The sequence below is a fragment of the Anoplolepis gracilipes genome, chromosome 11, assembly GCF_047496725.1.
Source record: "Anoplolepis gracilipes chromosome 11, ASM4749672v1, whole genome shotgun sequence".
NCBI classification, from domain to species: domain Eukaryota; kingdom Metazoa; phylum Arthropoda; class Insecta; order Hymenoptera; family Formicidae; genus Anoplolepis; species Anoplolepis gracilipes.
This window is the reverse complement of record NC_132980.1, coordinates 5316965-5333670: the sequence shown is the minus strand read 5'-3', so window position 1 is coordinate 5333670 and position 16706 is coordinate 5316965. Positions and strand designations below refer to the sequence as shown.

Sequence of the window (16706 nt, the reverse complement as noted above, 5' to 3'; positions counted from 1 at the left end):
ATTAAGCGAATCAATTTATAGCAAAAAGATCGTTAGAGATGTTTAGAAAGTTAATGTTTTAATTAATATTTATTACATTTTTAAAAATATTATGTAAAATCTGTGAGAAGTGAACTTCATTAAATAAGGTTTAATTACCTTTAATAGAGATACAATGATTAAAGATACAGTCGAAAAATTCATTTCTAGAATATTAAAAACAATTAAAATCAATTACAAATATAAGAATAATTTACTTTTTCTTTTATTTTATACTGATAATATGTCTGCTAAAATAGAAGTCGACAATGAAATATTATGTAAACAACCGGTTTGTAATTATTTACATCAAGGAAACTACATTAAATAATATTCTTAGAAAATATTTCAAGGACATAGATTTAGATGTTAAGGGATAGATTCAAATATTCTCGACTTATAATTTTAGTGTATTCGTAAAAGATAACAAATGAAGTTCCAAAATATAAAAATGTGAAAAGCAAAAGTATTAAGTAAGAGGTTTGAAGGTTTTAGTTGATTTTATTAAAAAATATTATTTATATACAAATATATATATGTATATATATATATATATATATATATATATATATATATATATATATATATATGAAATAAAATTAATATATAACATTTTTTTACAATTATATTTGATTTCAATTGTTTTTTATAATAAATTTTTTGATTATAGGTAAATTTATGAAGTATGTTTTTCATATTATATTAATAATATAAATTCAGTTTCATATAAAATCATGATTTAGATTATATAATCAGACGCGTCACAATAAACTATATGTTCGGTATATAAATATATGCGTACAAATTATATCTACAATATATTTATAAAAGTAAAATATCCTACCATAATATTTTGAATTTGTACGAAAAAATATTTTATCGTGTATGTGTGTGTTTGTACTTTCAAGAGGGCTCCAATAAATACCTACATTTTCAACTGCAAACCACTTCGTTTGCGCACAACATATCGACAGCTTTGATTTACTGACAGTTTCGATTACACACATGAGACAACGAGGTACTTATTATAATTTGATGTATGTGTGCAATAACGTCATAACGTGCAATGTGTAGGTGTCCAATAATGTTTATCTTGCATTGCTGCGAAAGCATTTACTACATGTAAATAAATAAAAATCTTATGTAAGTAGGAGTTTTACCAAGTATACATACGTGGAAGTTGAATTACGTATAATTTATGAAACATTTTTTACTTATACTTATATTTATATTAAACAATGGTCAATAGATGAAAGTTATTGATAATTTTTAAAAATAATGACTTTTTGACAGTATATGTCAAAATTAATACAAAAATAATTAACTGAAAAGCCGCTCAAGGAACAACGTAAATATGATTAATATTTAAAAATCAAATGCGCAAAAAATTTAATCATTATCTAAAAACAATAAAAGATTCTTCAAAAATTATAGATAAACGCAAATATCAAACGTTTCTCTCCTTGTCTGAATCTCATCAGTGTGAAAAATTGAAATTATAAACAAACAATCAGAGATGAAATAAATAATCCCATGTAATATATTGTTCCACCCAGATTCGAAAAAGGATGAGTCAGTGAAAGGACGCGACTTGTCGAAAAGCGCTTCGTATTTTAAACGCTTTCGACTCGAACAAACTATACAGAGGTTTTAATCTGTCAAAGACCTCGAAGGTTTCTTTTACTAGGCTAGTAGGCCGTTCGTTCGATGGTCCCTTTTCGGTAAGAGAATTTAATCTCTGTTACACAGGACGGGACCTTGTGCGATTTCGGATTAGAAGCAAGAGTGAGGTTAATTAAATAAATTAATTATTAAAATGAAACATTATAATTTATTATAAAAAAATTTGAGAAAATATAGAATAAAGATACAGAATTTAACATTATTATCCGCGGTAACATAAAAAGAAAATACGAATACATATATTTGTAAATGCTACTAATGTAATGTGTAGGTGGTTGTATTTGTAATTATTATCGCGGGTATTACACAAATTCGACGGTCATCAGTCAGAAGAATGCGGGAGGAATTTTAACGTTAAATTTTAGGTTTTGACTGGTCTTTACAATGTATAATTAATACAGTAAAAAAAGATTAAAGTAATATCAAAATGTATAAGTGACTAAATGTAAAAGGGTATATTGATGATAGTCAGAAGTGTATTTGTCGCACGCATGTGAATTAAAGTAAAATTAAGAATTTAAAATTTATGAGATAAAACATGCATACAAATAAAAATTAAATATATATAAAAAAAATAATATTCACCAAGCTTAATTCACAAAAGTTTATTTGTTTATTAATAATTATATACTTTTTGAACAATTCTTTATTACTTATTTCGGTGTTCTACAATGAATAATAAAAAGAGAAGAGATTATTGAGAATTTAATAAATCGTTATTTTATTTGGAAGAAAAGAAAGGAGAGGTAAATTGAAATTGTGAATTTATCTTTTTGTGTATAATAACTTAAATACACGGGTTAAAAAGAAGAATTTAAAAAGAGCTAGTCTCAAATGTATTTAGTAACTTAACGTGTGAAAGCCGGTAAACATAAATACAGGGGTTAATTAGAAAGGAAAGAAATTATCCTCAAATGTATTTAGTAATCTGGCATATGAGTGCCGATAAACTTTAATACATGGGTTATTCTATAGAGTAGAAGGGTACAAAAAAATAAAAAAGTAAGAGAGATGGAGAGATGCGATAATTAATTACAAAAATGGATGTATGTAATAGCTTAGTGATTTTTATAGATAAAAGATTCCATGGAAATTTATAAGAATTATTTAGACTTAAACGGGACAATAAGATGAAAAAAACAAATAAAAATTTATTTCATTGAATTCACTGTTTTTGGCAAATCCAGACGTCGGTAAAATGATAATAGCTGGGGTTAACGAATACTGATTTCCGATTATCCGTGAAAAAGCTGATGATAGACATCCATCAGAAAATTATAATAAGTCACACTCACACAATACAATTAAGTTTGAACTCATTTTTACTGAGATATAAATTATAAAATAACAAAATAGATGTCGCGGAAAAGAATCCCCAAGGCTATATATTCAAAGTCAAAATGGAGAAAACTAGATGTATAGTATGACAATTACGATGGTGAATATTTGACTGATGAAAAGAGAACCTATGTTCTGTAATTCTGCTACTGAGCTTCCTGCTAGTTTGTCCTATGTATGAATTACAATGTTTACAAATAATTTTGTAAACAACATTTGATTTTTTTATATTTCGGAATGGAGTCCTTGTGTCCTTTAATATATTTATTTATTTTATGTTGATCGTATTTTTGCTATGTATTTACATATTAAGAATTTTGTTTCTAAACAACTTCACAAATCTGTTATTATCAGGTGATACGATAGGTTTAGGATATTTTATATAAAATTGATCTCGTTAGATAAATTCTTCCTCCGTCGTTTCGCTTTGTTGATATTTTTCCGTAAAATTATTGTGTTTGACACGGTGATGTACATTTTCAAAACTATAAGAACTTCTGCGTTTAAAAATTGTGAGACCATATCGGCGATTCTGACCGATATGCTTTAATAGCGATTGTATAATTGTTTTCTTACACACAAATATAATAAAAGCACCGATATCTTTAATGATTTCTAATGCAGCTATAGTAAAGACGATGTAAAACGTTGCTAAAGTATAATTATTAAACAGCCAAAATGCCCACGTTGTCATTAAAACCCACTCTATGGCTATTATGACAAACAGCATTATAAACAATTTTAGATACAGATTGGCCCTGCAAATAAATAGAACAATTTTTTAAATATTTTAAAATTATGATATCTTTGATTATTAAAATCAAGCTTATAAATATTCAAATAATTCATTAAAATTAAAAATTTGAAAAATCCTGATTATTTTATATTTTTAGATATATTAGATATTATAGACGCGAGTTCCGCGTGCCATTTACTTTATGATACGTACACACACACCTACGCACACACTCACACACACACACACATACACACACACGTACGCCCGCGCGACATTGTGTATAGTATGTATACACATTTACATATGTATATACAAGGTGTCCGGTAATTTGTAAAAAATCTCTTGTGTACAATAGAGCGGATCAAAAAAATTCTGTATCATTTTGCGAATTTCGGAATCGTACATATACATAAAGTAAGGTCTAGTATATCTTTGATCCGCTCCTTCTGTACACGAGAGATTTTTTACGATTTACCCGACACCCTGTATACTCTAGTATGATAAATATCCACGATATTAATAACCTTTAAAAAGAATAATTCACTTTAAAAATTTCAAAGAAAGTAATTTGCTAACAATAAAAAGATTAATAGATATAAATAATTATCTTGATTTTACTCTTATTGTTTATCATATATTTTCAAAAACAACAGATAGTATTGGAAAATATGTTCTCGCGATTGAATAGCGGTGATAGTTTTTATAAAAAATCTCACAAACGTGAAAGCAAATTGCCGCAAGTAGAAGAATCTAAAAATGTTCAACTCTCTCTTGCATCAACAAATGTCGTAGGTGATAAAAAAAACGATTAATTTTGCTATACCATTCAAAAGTGAATACTACTGCATATATATTATTAACAAAATAGAGACTATATATATTAATATAGATATTTATATGCAAACCATTTCTTATTTTCATTATAACATCGGCTCTCTGAATCTCGGAGACGATGAGTTGTGTTCTTCTCATAACGCATGATCTTTAATGCTGTATGAATGGATAAGGAAATGCTGATAATAGTACAAATTATTCTAGGACCGTAATGATACAACTGATCCGGCGTACCTTCTGAAATAGGAAAATAAAGCTTTTTAAATTATATCATATATTGCAAGTATATGCACTCACAAAACATTCTGTTACTTTTAATATAAATTTTCAAATCAGTTATCATTGTAATTAAACGATAATAGAATTATGTTAACAGTAATATACACTTACGACGAAACCAACACTGATCAGGGTTAAATCTCGGTTGGATGCTTTTTGGCACGCCAGGAACGGTCTCCATGATGATACAGATAATAACGAGAATGAAAGGACCTCCCCAAGCAAAGACAGAATATAAGAGCTTCTTTCTCTTTTGTTGGTCCGTGTTTTTTGTTAACGAACGAAAATCTCTGCAAAGAACAATTCACATTTTACATTTAGCCAGTAATAAATAAGAAATTAGGATGCAAATGTATATTATTATTTATTTATTTAGATATTTATAGTTAATTTATATTTATTATGCTTTTATCAATAATGATATATAATTTTGCTCTTAAAATACATATATTTGCACACTCACAATCAATCAAACGAATGATCATATATATAACTGTTATAAATGCACCTTTGGACAAACTCGCTCTGGATGTGTGCGTATGTATCTACATACGTGTGACTGATCTGAATCTTAAAAGTGAAAAATTGTACTTTTCGGGTATGAGATTTCGAGTTCTCAAGATTAACTGCACCAATCATTTTCAGATTGGTCGCAATCGAAAGCTCGCGTTGACATTATATAAGAAAAATGTTAGATTTTTGACTACGACTTTAGTTCCTAAAAAATCTTAATCAAAACTTACGTTACATAAAAATTCCGGATAAGCTATACGGCAGCGGCGCAACGATGTCCATGAAGTTGTTTCTTTATTTTATGAATTATTTTTTTTATAAAAATAATCATTTTTTTTTAACTTGACGTCGCGCCGCTATCACGGACGTTTGATATTATTTTAACTTTATAAATAATTAGTCTTAAGAATAGATTTAATCTAAACGCATATTATTGTTTATAAATTTGTATACATATATAGATATATATATAAATATATATACATATATATCACAGATGAATATTTCATTCTGTCGAGTTCGATTCCATAATATAATATTAATTCCTATATTAAATTTAATGTATGCAATAAATAATGCAGAATACATATATATAGAAAACATACTTGATATATTTACCTAAATGTGTTCCACATATCAAAACTCATTGCACTTAACCAGAAAGCACTTGCTAAAGAGCAAAAATAATTGATTAAACCTGCAATCATGGAGAATATTTGAAATGAACAACACTTATAGAGTGTATTCTTTAATATAAATATAATAATAAATAAATAAATAAAATAAATAATTGGCATATTTATGTGTAAAAGAATAAACTTCCATTTATAACTAATTGTAAAAATCAATTTATAAAAATTTATGAAGAATAACAGAAATGTACACAAATCAGTCAAATATACCCAGTAAACGTAAATATTTCTGAAATATTCGTATTCCAAAAGTTCTGTACAACCTGGAGTAGTAAAGAAATGTTCATAAAACATTCAAATAATTGTGAAATATTCAGAATATTCTATGAACATTATATGTATGTTTAATAAGGAATATTCAGTGTAAAATTTAATATATGTATAGAACATAAAAATGAAATAAAAAAATAGAATAAAACAGTATAGAAAATGATAAAAAAATCAAAATATTTTATGCTCATTTGAATATTCTCTGTAGATTCTTTAAATATTCTGGAATGTTTTGGAATAATTTTCGGATGTTCATTTTGGATGTTAGGAACATTTTGTAAATATTTCAGGAATATCTAGCGTTTATTGAATATACACTGCATTGGCTGCATTACTACATATTACAATTACATGGTTAGGTTATACTGTACCGTGTGCGACACAGATGATATACGCCAGATTTTTCTCCTTAATTAGATAGAAAAATTTCGAAACTATGTTAACAATGTCATGGATAAATAACATACTGCTGTATCTACGCAGCATGAAACTATGTATATTGTGAAATGGCAGCATATAATATACCAAAAATAGTGCCAGCATACATAGCATGGACACTATATGCACAATCCAATACAAAACATCTAATACAAGCAATAACGGTTTAATGACTTTCTCCAAATAATCCACTTCATCTTGAGTGGTTTCTGATATAGTTTTCGAGCAGACAATCGCATAAACTCGATCAGGATTCTTAAGAAATGCTAGACAATAAGATGTTAATTCGACGAATTCGTTAAAGTAAGAAAGATATAAAGTGCCATTCGGGAAAAAAATGAATTTGTTTATATTGTACTCATAATTCTCTACAAGACTAATAAATACAATTCCGGTTTCAGTATGGTCTGCGCACGCATCTTTAAAAATCATTTGAAAAATAATTTCATCATCTTTCTTACATTCAGTCTGCATCGATTCGCTCCAGAAGTTATATACATCTGTGAAATTATATTCAGATTCTCCAGTTAATGTGCAATTGTGGAACATTTCATAGCGATAACCAAAAGAACAACAAAGGCGAATGCGAGCAATATTATCACATGTCTCGTATGGAACGATGTCAGTCTCATTGTCATTTTCATTATTCGAGTGACTATTGTTGTCGACCTTTGTAAAGTTCTCTCGTCGCTCCTTTTTCATTTGATTACGGTTCTTATGATATTTCACATAATGCACGACAAATTCATTCTGAATCCAATCACCATCTTTGCGACCGTTACTTCTGGAATTAATACGGAACACATCCTGACCATTTTCAAAATCCATGGTGAAATCTTTGTGAAAATCGTATTGATTGAAGACCGTCTCGTTGTCTTTTTTTTCAGTAGAATTTGCGTAAAGCAAAAGCTCATTTTTCACCATCGAAATGTTTAGCTGTTCGCTGTCAATTGTAAAATTCTGCAGAGATATTGTAGATGAAGCAAAGAACAAAAGCGCACAACACCAAAGTCCAAAACTTTTATCGTACATTGTCAATAATTTGCGAAATTAATTTGGTATTTAGACAGAAATTTTTTAATATAATGTCTAACGGGTGCAATACTAAATTGCGGAAATGAGAATATGCATGTTGTTTGTCTGAGATGATTTGATTGCGACAACCATGCTCTTTTCTGAAAAAAAGAAGAAATCAATGCTTGCAAATGTACGATCAGTAGAAGTGGCAAAGAACACACATATTCGCGCGATGAACAAGAAGAGACTGCCGTGGTCGGCGAATTGTCAATGATGATAAAGAAGTAATCTACCTACTAAGAAGTCATATATAGGATGCTTAAAAAATGTTATTAGTAAACTTCTGCAAATATTAGGCGAATCAGTTTATAGCAAAAAGATTGTAAATATGTTTAAAAAGTTAATGTTTTAATTAAAATTTATTACATTTTTAAAAATATTATATAAAATCTGTAAGAAACAAGACAGCTTTATTAAATAATAAAGATTTTCCGATTTTTATTAAAGATACTATGATACGATCAAAAAATTTATTTTTAAAATTTATCTAAAATAGGTCTAGAATTTATTTATTATTGAAAAGAATTAAAATCACATACAAATACACATAAACAAAATTTACTTCTTCCTTTATTTTATACTGATAGTTAGCCTGTTAAGATAGAAATCGACAATGAAGTATTATGCAAAACCGGTTTTTAATTATTTACATAAAGGGGACTACATTTAAAATTATTCTTAGAAAATATTTCAAGGATAGATTTAAATGTCAAGGATATAGATTCAAATATTTTGAACTTTTAATTTTAATTTACTTCTAAAAATACAAATAAAGTTGTAAAATATAAGGATGAGAAGAGTAAAAGTGTTAAGTAAAAGATTTGAGTTTTGTATCTAATTTTATATAAAAAGATTATTTATATACGTATATATATACAGAGTGCCACTTAATTGGCGCCTATTAATACAGCGATATTTCTCATGGAAACCTGAGTCGAAAAGTCCAGAACCATTTTTTTCTATAATGGATAATAAAGTAATAATTATTGAGTGCGTGAGCGTCACTGCCAGACTCTTATTAGTGTAAAAAACTAAAATTATAAACAAACAGTCAAAGATGAAATAAATAATTTTGTGCAATATATTTTGGTATAAATACTAATAAATTATAGATGACAAACTAATGAATTATAGATGACATAAGACGAAGTAGCAATTTGCATATGCAACAGACAATTACATATTTAGGTAGGATAGACGCTTCAAAAGCAAGCGACAATTAATTTTTTTTTCATCATAAACTTGCTTATTTTGAATTTGCATTTGTACAATGTTTGCAGAGGTATTTTGTAGAACTTTATTATGAATGGAATTGAAATTTTAAGTCTGCTCAATATTAAAGTTTCTGATATCAATATTGTATTATTAAATAACGTCAGAAAAATTATGTTGTTTTTTTTTAATGTTTATGGTATAAAACAGCTGACATCACATTTCAAATTAGGATAAAATTTTGTTTAATTGTTTTCAGATTAAGATTAAAAAGAAAGACACAAAAAATACGTAAGATATACATATATTTACATTATGATACATGTATCGAATTAGATATAATAATTGAATGCCTACAAAAAAAATTGACTAAATTTAACAAGTCCCAAACTTTCCGCAGTATCTATACTAATAACAGATTCTACAGTAATTTCTGATTGAGAAGCGTTTAAAGATGACTAATTGAATTGTTGAAAATTCGCGCGATTTATCAAAATTACATTTTATAAAATATATGCTAAAATTTAATTACATGTTGAACATTTATAATGCGCGCGTAGTTTAATATTTTCAATAATAATTTCAATAATTTTAACAATCCAATTGTGTTGCTTTAAACGTCATTCAAAGACTACTGTAATCACGAACTTTAATAAATATTAAGATTTTTGTTTCTAAACAACTTTACAAATCTTATTATCAAGTGATGCGATAGGTTTAGAACATTTTATATAAAATTTATCTCAATGGCTAAATTCTTTGTCCATCCTTTCGCTTTGTTGATACAAATCAAATTTTGGAAGAAAATGATCAATTTTCTGAAAATCAAATCGAGACCGCCCATCATTACTACTAACAAATTCTACAGTAATTTTTAAATGAGAAGCGTTTAAAAATGACTAATCGAATTGTGGAAATTCACGCGCTTTATCAATATAATTAATATTTTATAAATAAAATACATGGTATATTGAGAATTTATAACGTAATTTTAATAAGTTCAATGTTTTCAACAATCCGAATGGTCAACTTTAAACATTATTCAAAAGACTACTAGTCATGAAATTTAAATATATAGATTTTTATTTCTAAATAATTTCACAATTCTGATTTATCGGATGATGCGGTAAGTTTGAGACATCTTGTATATAAAATTGATTTTATTAGATAAATTCTTTGTCCGTCGTTTCGCTTTGTCGATATATTTCCATAGACTTATTGTCTTTGACATGATGATGTACGTCTTCAAGATTGTAACGTTTACTGAGTATGACATTTTTGAAAATATTTCGGCAATTTTGACAGAAATGCTTTAACAGCGATTGCATAATTGTTTTCTTACACACAAATATGATGAAAACACCAATATCTTTAATGGTTTCTAATATAAGCCCGCTAAGTCGCTGATAAATCAACACCATTATACAGCCAAAATTCCCACACTGTAATTATACTCCACTCTATGGCTATTATGACAAACAACATTATAAACAGTTTTAGATACAGCTTGACCCTGCAAATAAATATAAGAACCTTTTTTATATATTTTAAAATTATGATATAGGTGATTATTAATATTACGTTTATATGATATTCTAATGATTTATGTAAGCAAATATACATACATACACAGTAAAAAATGGGGCGTTCATATGTTAAAATTTTCTTGCGTTACCACGTTTTGATTACAACTTTAATATAAAATTAACATGCAGTTGATATGCTATTATTTTTATAACATTTTCATGCGTTACATTTATGTCAATTTCATAAATTAACACTTTGTGTACGTCTCTTATAAATGGAATATTCTTTTGAGTCTTTTTAATACATTATTAACAATCGTTTGAAATCAATATGTTTAAAAATCAATTTAACATTCTAAGAAAAGTTAAAATAAATCTTTGAGTAATCACGAACTATAAAATGTTTTATCAACATTTCTTACAAGTTTTCTACTTTTTTATGAAGTTTTTAATTAATCTGTATGTTATTTTTACATCACACTTATGTGGGATAATATTTTCTTGCTATCTATTAAATAGTTAAACTATCCCGAAAGAAAAGGGACACTAATCAAACGGAAAATTAAATCACCTCAAAAAGAAACCTCGCGATAAAACTGCACACACACTAATGTCTTAATGTCTTCTCCTGATGTGTCATAATATTTTTTTTTTGCTATTCAATTGTCGCGGACTTATGTCGCGCTCTCATGTATGCATACGCGCGTCGCGCATTTCGCTGCCAATCATGCATCAATCATACGTACACACCAATCACGCGTACATACATAAAACAAATGCATCTTCTCTTTCTCTCACACACACACACTCTCTCTCACACTTAAAACCACAATAACAGAAATAAATGTAAAGTTTTGCGTAAATTACTTAATATTTCTAATTTGTCAATAAGTAACACACATTAAATGAGTTATTTTAATTTAAAATTTAGCGTGGATTTTCTAGAACGTGCAAAAAATGTTAAAATTAACATTTTATTTTTTACTGTGTATACATACATGATGTATATACATATATCTCTTTTTAATTAATTTTTTACTTTTTTTCTCATTTTTAACTTGGTTTTTTATAAATAAAATACATGATATATTGAAAATTTATAACGTAATTTTAATATATTGAAAATTTATAACGTAATTTTAATAAGTTCAATGTTTTCAACAATCCGAATGGTCAACTTTAAACATTATTCAAAAGACTACTAGTCATGAAATTTAAATATATAGATTTTACAGAACTTATATATCAATGGTTTAGTCTCAAGTTACATCAAGAAGTTGTAAATTAGCGCTTGGCAGTAAAAAAAAACATGTATATAATAAAAATATTGCGTTTTTATATGAAGTAATTGATATTTTTACACGATTAAAAATAGGTATAAATGGTGATTTTAAACCTGTTCAAAGAGGCATTGTTATTGCCATTACATCCATAATTCAATTAACTGATTATCTTCTTAAACACAGAAACGTACAATTTGTTTTAACTTCCAGATTTACACAAGATTGCATAGAAAATCTTTTTTCACAAATAAGGCTGAAACATGTGATAGCAAACCCATTACAATTTAAACAAGATTTAAAAATTATTTCTATAGCCATGTATCTGAAAAATATTAAGAATAGTAGTTATAATTCCGATGATAGAAATTATTTAGCAGGATTACTGAATTACTTATCTGATAAAGAACAAAAAGACAAACTTATTTTGGATAATAATAATAATAATACTAATAATAATGTAATAAATACAGAAACAATCCCTTTACATTCTTTTTCACTCAAACAACTGTCAAATCTTAAGTTAAATTCGTTATATAATATTGCTGGATATATTATTAAATCAATTAGTAAAAACTGCAAAATTTGTACCGAGTGTTTATTTTCTGTGGGATCTAAAAGTGCATTTTCTTTTACCTTTTCAAAATTAGTAGAACTGAAATGTTATACTAAAAATTCATTGTATTTTGTTAACAGACCTACATTCAGGATTTTTATAAAATTAGAACAAATGTTTATATATTACTCTAAATATTTTCTAAATATAGAAAATACAAATATTAAAGCATTTCTTACAGCTGAATTTAACGAAGTTCCTGCGAATCATATCTTAAATTATCACAATTTATATTCCAAAATTATCAGACGATTCATAGTTTTACGGTTACACATACATCAAAGAAAATATACGTTTAATAAAGGTAGATACGATAGTAAATCTATGGCTAGGCATATTATATTCTCCTAATGTGCCAATTAATTATATTATTAATTTAAAAAGTTTATAATATTATTAAAAATTTATATAGTTATATTATGTTCATTCTATGGATAATTATAAAGCTTTATTATAAAGTTATAAAAATATATATTTTTTTATTATATGGATAAAGTTAATTATATATATATAAGTAAAATAAAAATGATATATGTGATAAATGTATCTGAATATGTGATATGATATGTGAATGATATATGTGATAATGTATCTGATAATAATACAATATGTTTTAATATAATAATTATTATATAAAAAATTTCAATGAAAGTAATTTTCATGCTAACAATAAAAGTATTAATACATATAAATATTGATTTTGATTGTTTATCAAATAATTTCAAAAACAACAGATACCATTAAAAAAATGTGCGAGCGATTAAATAGTGATATGTTTCTACGAAAAACCTAGATAAATGTAAAAGCACATTGATGCAAGTAGAAAAATCAATATAGAGTTGTTTTCGTACGAACCATTTTTTGTTTTCATTATAACATCGGCTCTCTGAATCTTTAAGACGACGAGTTGTTTCCTTCTCATAGCCCATGATATTTATTGCTGTACGAATGGATAAAGAAATGCTAATAATAGAACAAATTATTTTGGGCCTATAATTATACAATTGATCCGGCACACCATCTGAAATAAAAAATAAAGCTTCTCCAATTATATAATACATTGCAAATATACACAAAACATATTTTTACTTTAAAAATAAATTTTCAGATATGTTAATCATAATTAAATATATTGTCAATAGAATTATGTTAATATACACTTACAATAAAACCAACATATGACATAAAATCTCGGTTAAATGCTTTTTGGCACGCTGGGAGCAATTTCCATGATGATGCAGATAATAGTGAGAATGAAGGGACCTCCCCAAGCAATAATAGAATATAATAACTTTCTTCTGTCTTATCGTTTCACATTTTTTTATAACGATTGAAAATCTCTACAAAGCGCAGTTTACACTTTACATTTAGCTAGTTACAAATAAAAAAATAGAGATTCAAATGTACATTAAAGTAAATATGTTTTTAATTAAGATTCTTAAAAATCTGTCTTATGTAATTATGTGTTGTGTATAAAAGGTTAATATTCATATTAGGGCATCTCTTTTTTTAACGCTCACATGATGTTAAGGTCATGACTTTGAATAACGTTCGAAAGACTTTCGCCGTTACTCGTTGCTTATTAAAAAAATATTATTAATTAAAAACCAATTATTAAGTACGATTTTTTGAATTTGTCAAAGCATGAAGTTTATATCAGTTATACAAGTAAATGTAATTTAAATACTTAAGAGAACGTATGGTCAAGAGTGAGGCTTCATCCCTTCACCCAACATCCCTATTTTATAAAAACCGATCAAACCTAACCCATCTTTTAGAGATGAAAAAAATTGAAAATTTAACTTCCTCAGAATGGGTTAAGTTAAATTAATTTTTTCGGGATGAGAATAGACAGAAAAAGACGCAGCCCCTCCTTCACACGTTTTATTTATTAGACATAAATAAAAAATTGTATTAAAATTCGTTGTTATTGAATGTGTACGATGTGAAAATCACTATGGTCTAGTTGAGAAACTTTATTTTTCAATAATTTTTTAATAAACAACAATTTTTTGAAAGTTACTTAAAGTTATGTCCTTGTGACAAAAAATGTCAAAATCAAGGTTATTTGAAAGAGGTTTCCACATATTTAAATTTAGCTATGTGTCATATTTATATATTGAAATTATTGTTTTATAAAAAGCTATGTAGTAGTTTTTATAATATCAATCAGCACACATACACACAAACAAATACACATACACAACATACATACATACACACGACACGATAAAATATTTTTTATATATATTCAAAATATTATAATAGTTTACTTTAAGTTTATAAATAATTAGTCATAAATACAATCTGAACACACACGTTTATACATATCACAGATGAATATCTTATTCAGTCGAGTTTGATTGTATATTATGAATTTTAATCTTATTTCTAATCTAATTAAAAAATAATGTATAATATCAAAATAATAATGGATATATTTACCTAAATACCCACCACATATCGAAACTCATTACACTTAACCAGAAGTAACTGGCTAAAGAGCTGAAATAGCTGATTAAAGCTGCAACCATAAATATTTGAAATAAACATTATTTTAGAGAGTGTAGTTTAACATATATGATAATTGACAAATTACATTTCTGTATATCAATAAAATCTCAATTTTTTATAAAAAAATATAGAGAATAACAGGAGAGTATATAAAAATTAATCATATGTATACATTGCATTATTACGTGATTCAGCTATACCGTACCGATTGCAACACACATGTAATACCGCAGATTTTCGTCCTTGCTTTTAGCTAAATAGGTCGTTATGTCAAGAACATAATTAATAAATGTCATACTACTGTATCTACGCAGCATGAAACTATGGATATTCTGAAGTGGCAGTATGTAATATATCAAAAATATTGTCAGCATACACAGCATGGACACTATAGTGCAGTTCCAATACAAAATTTCTATTACCGGTACAATGAACTTTTCTTGATAATTCCATTTTTCTATGTAAGCTTCTGTTAAAGCCTTCGAGCAGATAACCGCCCCAACCTCATTAGGATTTGAAAAGGCTAGACAGTAAGATGTCGATTCAACAAATTGGTCAAAGTAGGGAAGATATAAAATGCTGTTTTCGAAGAAATGTATTCTAAATACGTCCGAGCATCTTCATAATAAAATGAGAAATGTACAAATTTATGGTTTCGGCATGGATCTTGAACAATCAATTGAAACACTTCGTCTATTTTCTTATATTCAGTCTGCATCGTATCGCTCCAAAATTTATATGATTCTGAGAAAACATATTCAGGTCCTCCAGGAATGCAATTGCGAAGAAATTTATAACGATCACCGAGAGGGCAACAAAGACGAATGCAATTAATATTATTGCACGTCTCATATGGAACTATGTAATTTTTATTGTCATTTTTATTGTTGTCGACATTAGTAAAATTTGTTTGAAGCTCCCTCGGCACTTGATTACGTTTCTTATGATGTTTCACATATTCCACCGGAACTTCATTCTGAATCAAATTATCATCTTTGCGATCGTCACTTTTGAAATTAATACGGGACACATCCTAAACATTTTCGTAATCCATGGTGAAATTTTCGCGCAAATTGTGTCGATCGAAAACCGTCTCCTTGTCATTTTTTTCAGTGGAATTCATGTCAAGTTCGTATCTCACCATCGAATTGTCATCCTGCTTGTTGCCAAATGTAAAATTCTGCAGAGGTTTTGTACATGAAGCGAAGAACAAAAGTGCACAATACCAAAATTCGAAACTTTTATCATATTGTCAATTATTGACAATTATTTATAAAATTAATTTGATTCTTTTGACAGCAATTTTTTAATATAATGTCTAACGGTTGCAATAATAAATTGCAAACATAAGAATACGAATGTTGTTTGTCTATGATGATTTGATTGCGACGATGCTCTTTTCCCAAGAAACAACGAAATCAATGTTCACAAACGTATAGCGAAAAGAAATAGCGAAAAAAACACATGTTTGCGCGATGAATGGAAAGAGACTGCTGTGGTCGATAAATTGTGAATGATGATAAAGTAGCAATCTACCTACTAAGAACTCATGTTTACAAGATGCTTAAAATAATTTTATTAATAAACTTCTACAAATAGTAGGCGTATCAATTTGGCGACATCGTAAAAGATGTTTAAGAAGTTAATGTGTTAATTACGATTAATTACATTTTTGAA

At 27.2% G+C, this 16706-nt stretch overlaps 1 protein-coding gene and 1 long non-coding RNA gene across 2 annotated transcripts; both read right to left on the bottom strand.

Moving 5' to 3' along the window:
• Positions 1-2366: 2366 nt before the first annotated feature.
• LOC140671084 (uncharacterized) lies at positions 2367-8057 on the bottom strand. The gene is made up of 5 exons (XM_072902141.1): positions 6738-8057; positions 6023-6101; positions 5003-5181; positions 4684-4849; positions 2367-3797 (listed from the first exon to the last, which is right to left on the bottom strand). The coding sequence occupies exons 1-5, from the start codon at positions 7834-7836 to the stop codon at positions 3437-3439; spliced, it is 1884 nt and encodes a 627-aa protein (XP_072758242.1). The 5' UTR covers positions 7837-8057; the 3' UTR covers positions 2367-3436.
• Positions 8058-9522: 1465 nt separating this feature from the next.
• On the bottom strand, positions 9523-13846 carry LOC140671183 (uncharacterized). Its single transcript, XR_012047687.1, has 3 exons — positions 13680-13846; positions 13371-13536; positions 9523-10606 (listed from the first exon to the last, which is right to left on the bottom strand). It is a non-coding gene; the product is annotated as an uncharacterized lncRNA (long non-coding RNA).
• Between the last annotated feature and the right edge of the window lie 2860 nt (positions 13847-16706).

Excerpts from the sequence above, each read along its gene's own strand:
- LOC140671084 (XM_072902141.1), bottom strand. The coding sequence starts at position 7,836 with ATGTACGATAAAAGTTTTGGACTTTGGTGTTGTGCGCTTTTGTTCTTT. Across the intron at positions 6,102-6,737 it reads TATCATCTGTGTCGCACACG|GTTTAATCAATTATTTTTGC; the intron begins GTACAGTATAAC and ends CCATGATTGCAG. Across the intron at positions 3,798-4,683 it reads TATAATGAAAATAAGAAATG|GGCCAATCTGTATCTAAAAT; the intron begins GTTTGCATATAA and ends ATTTATTTGCAG.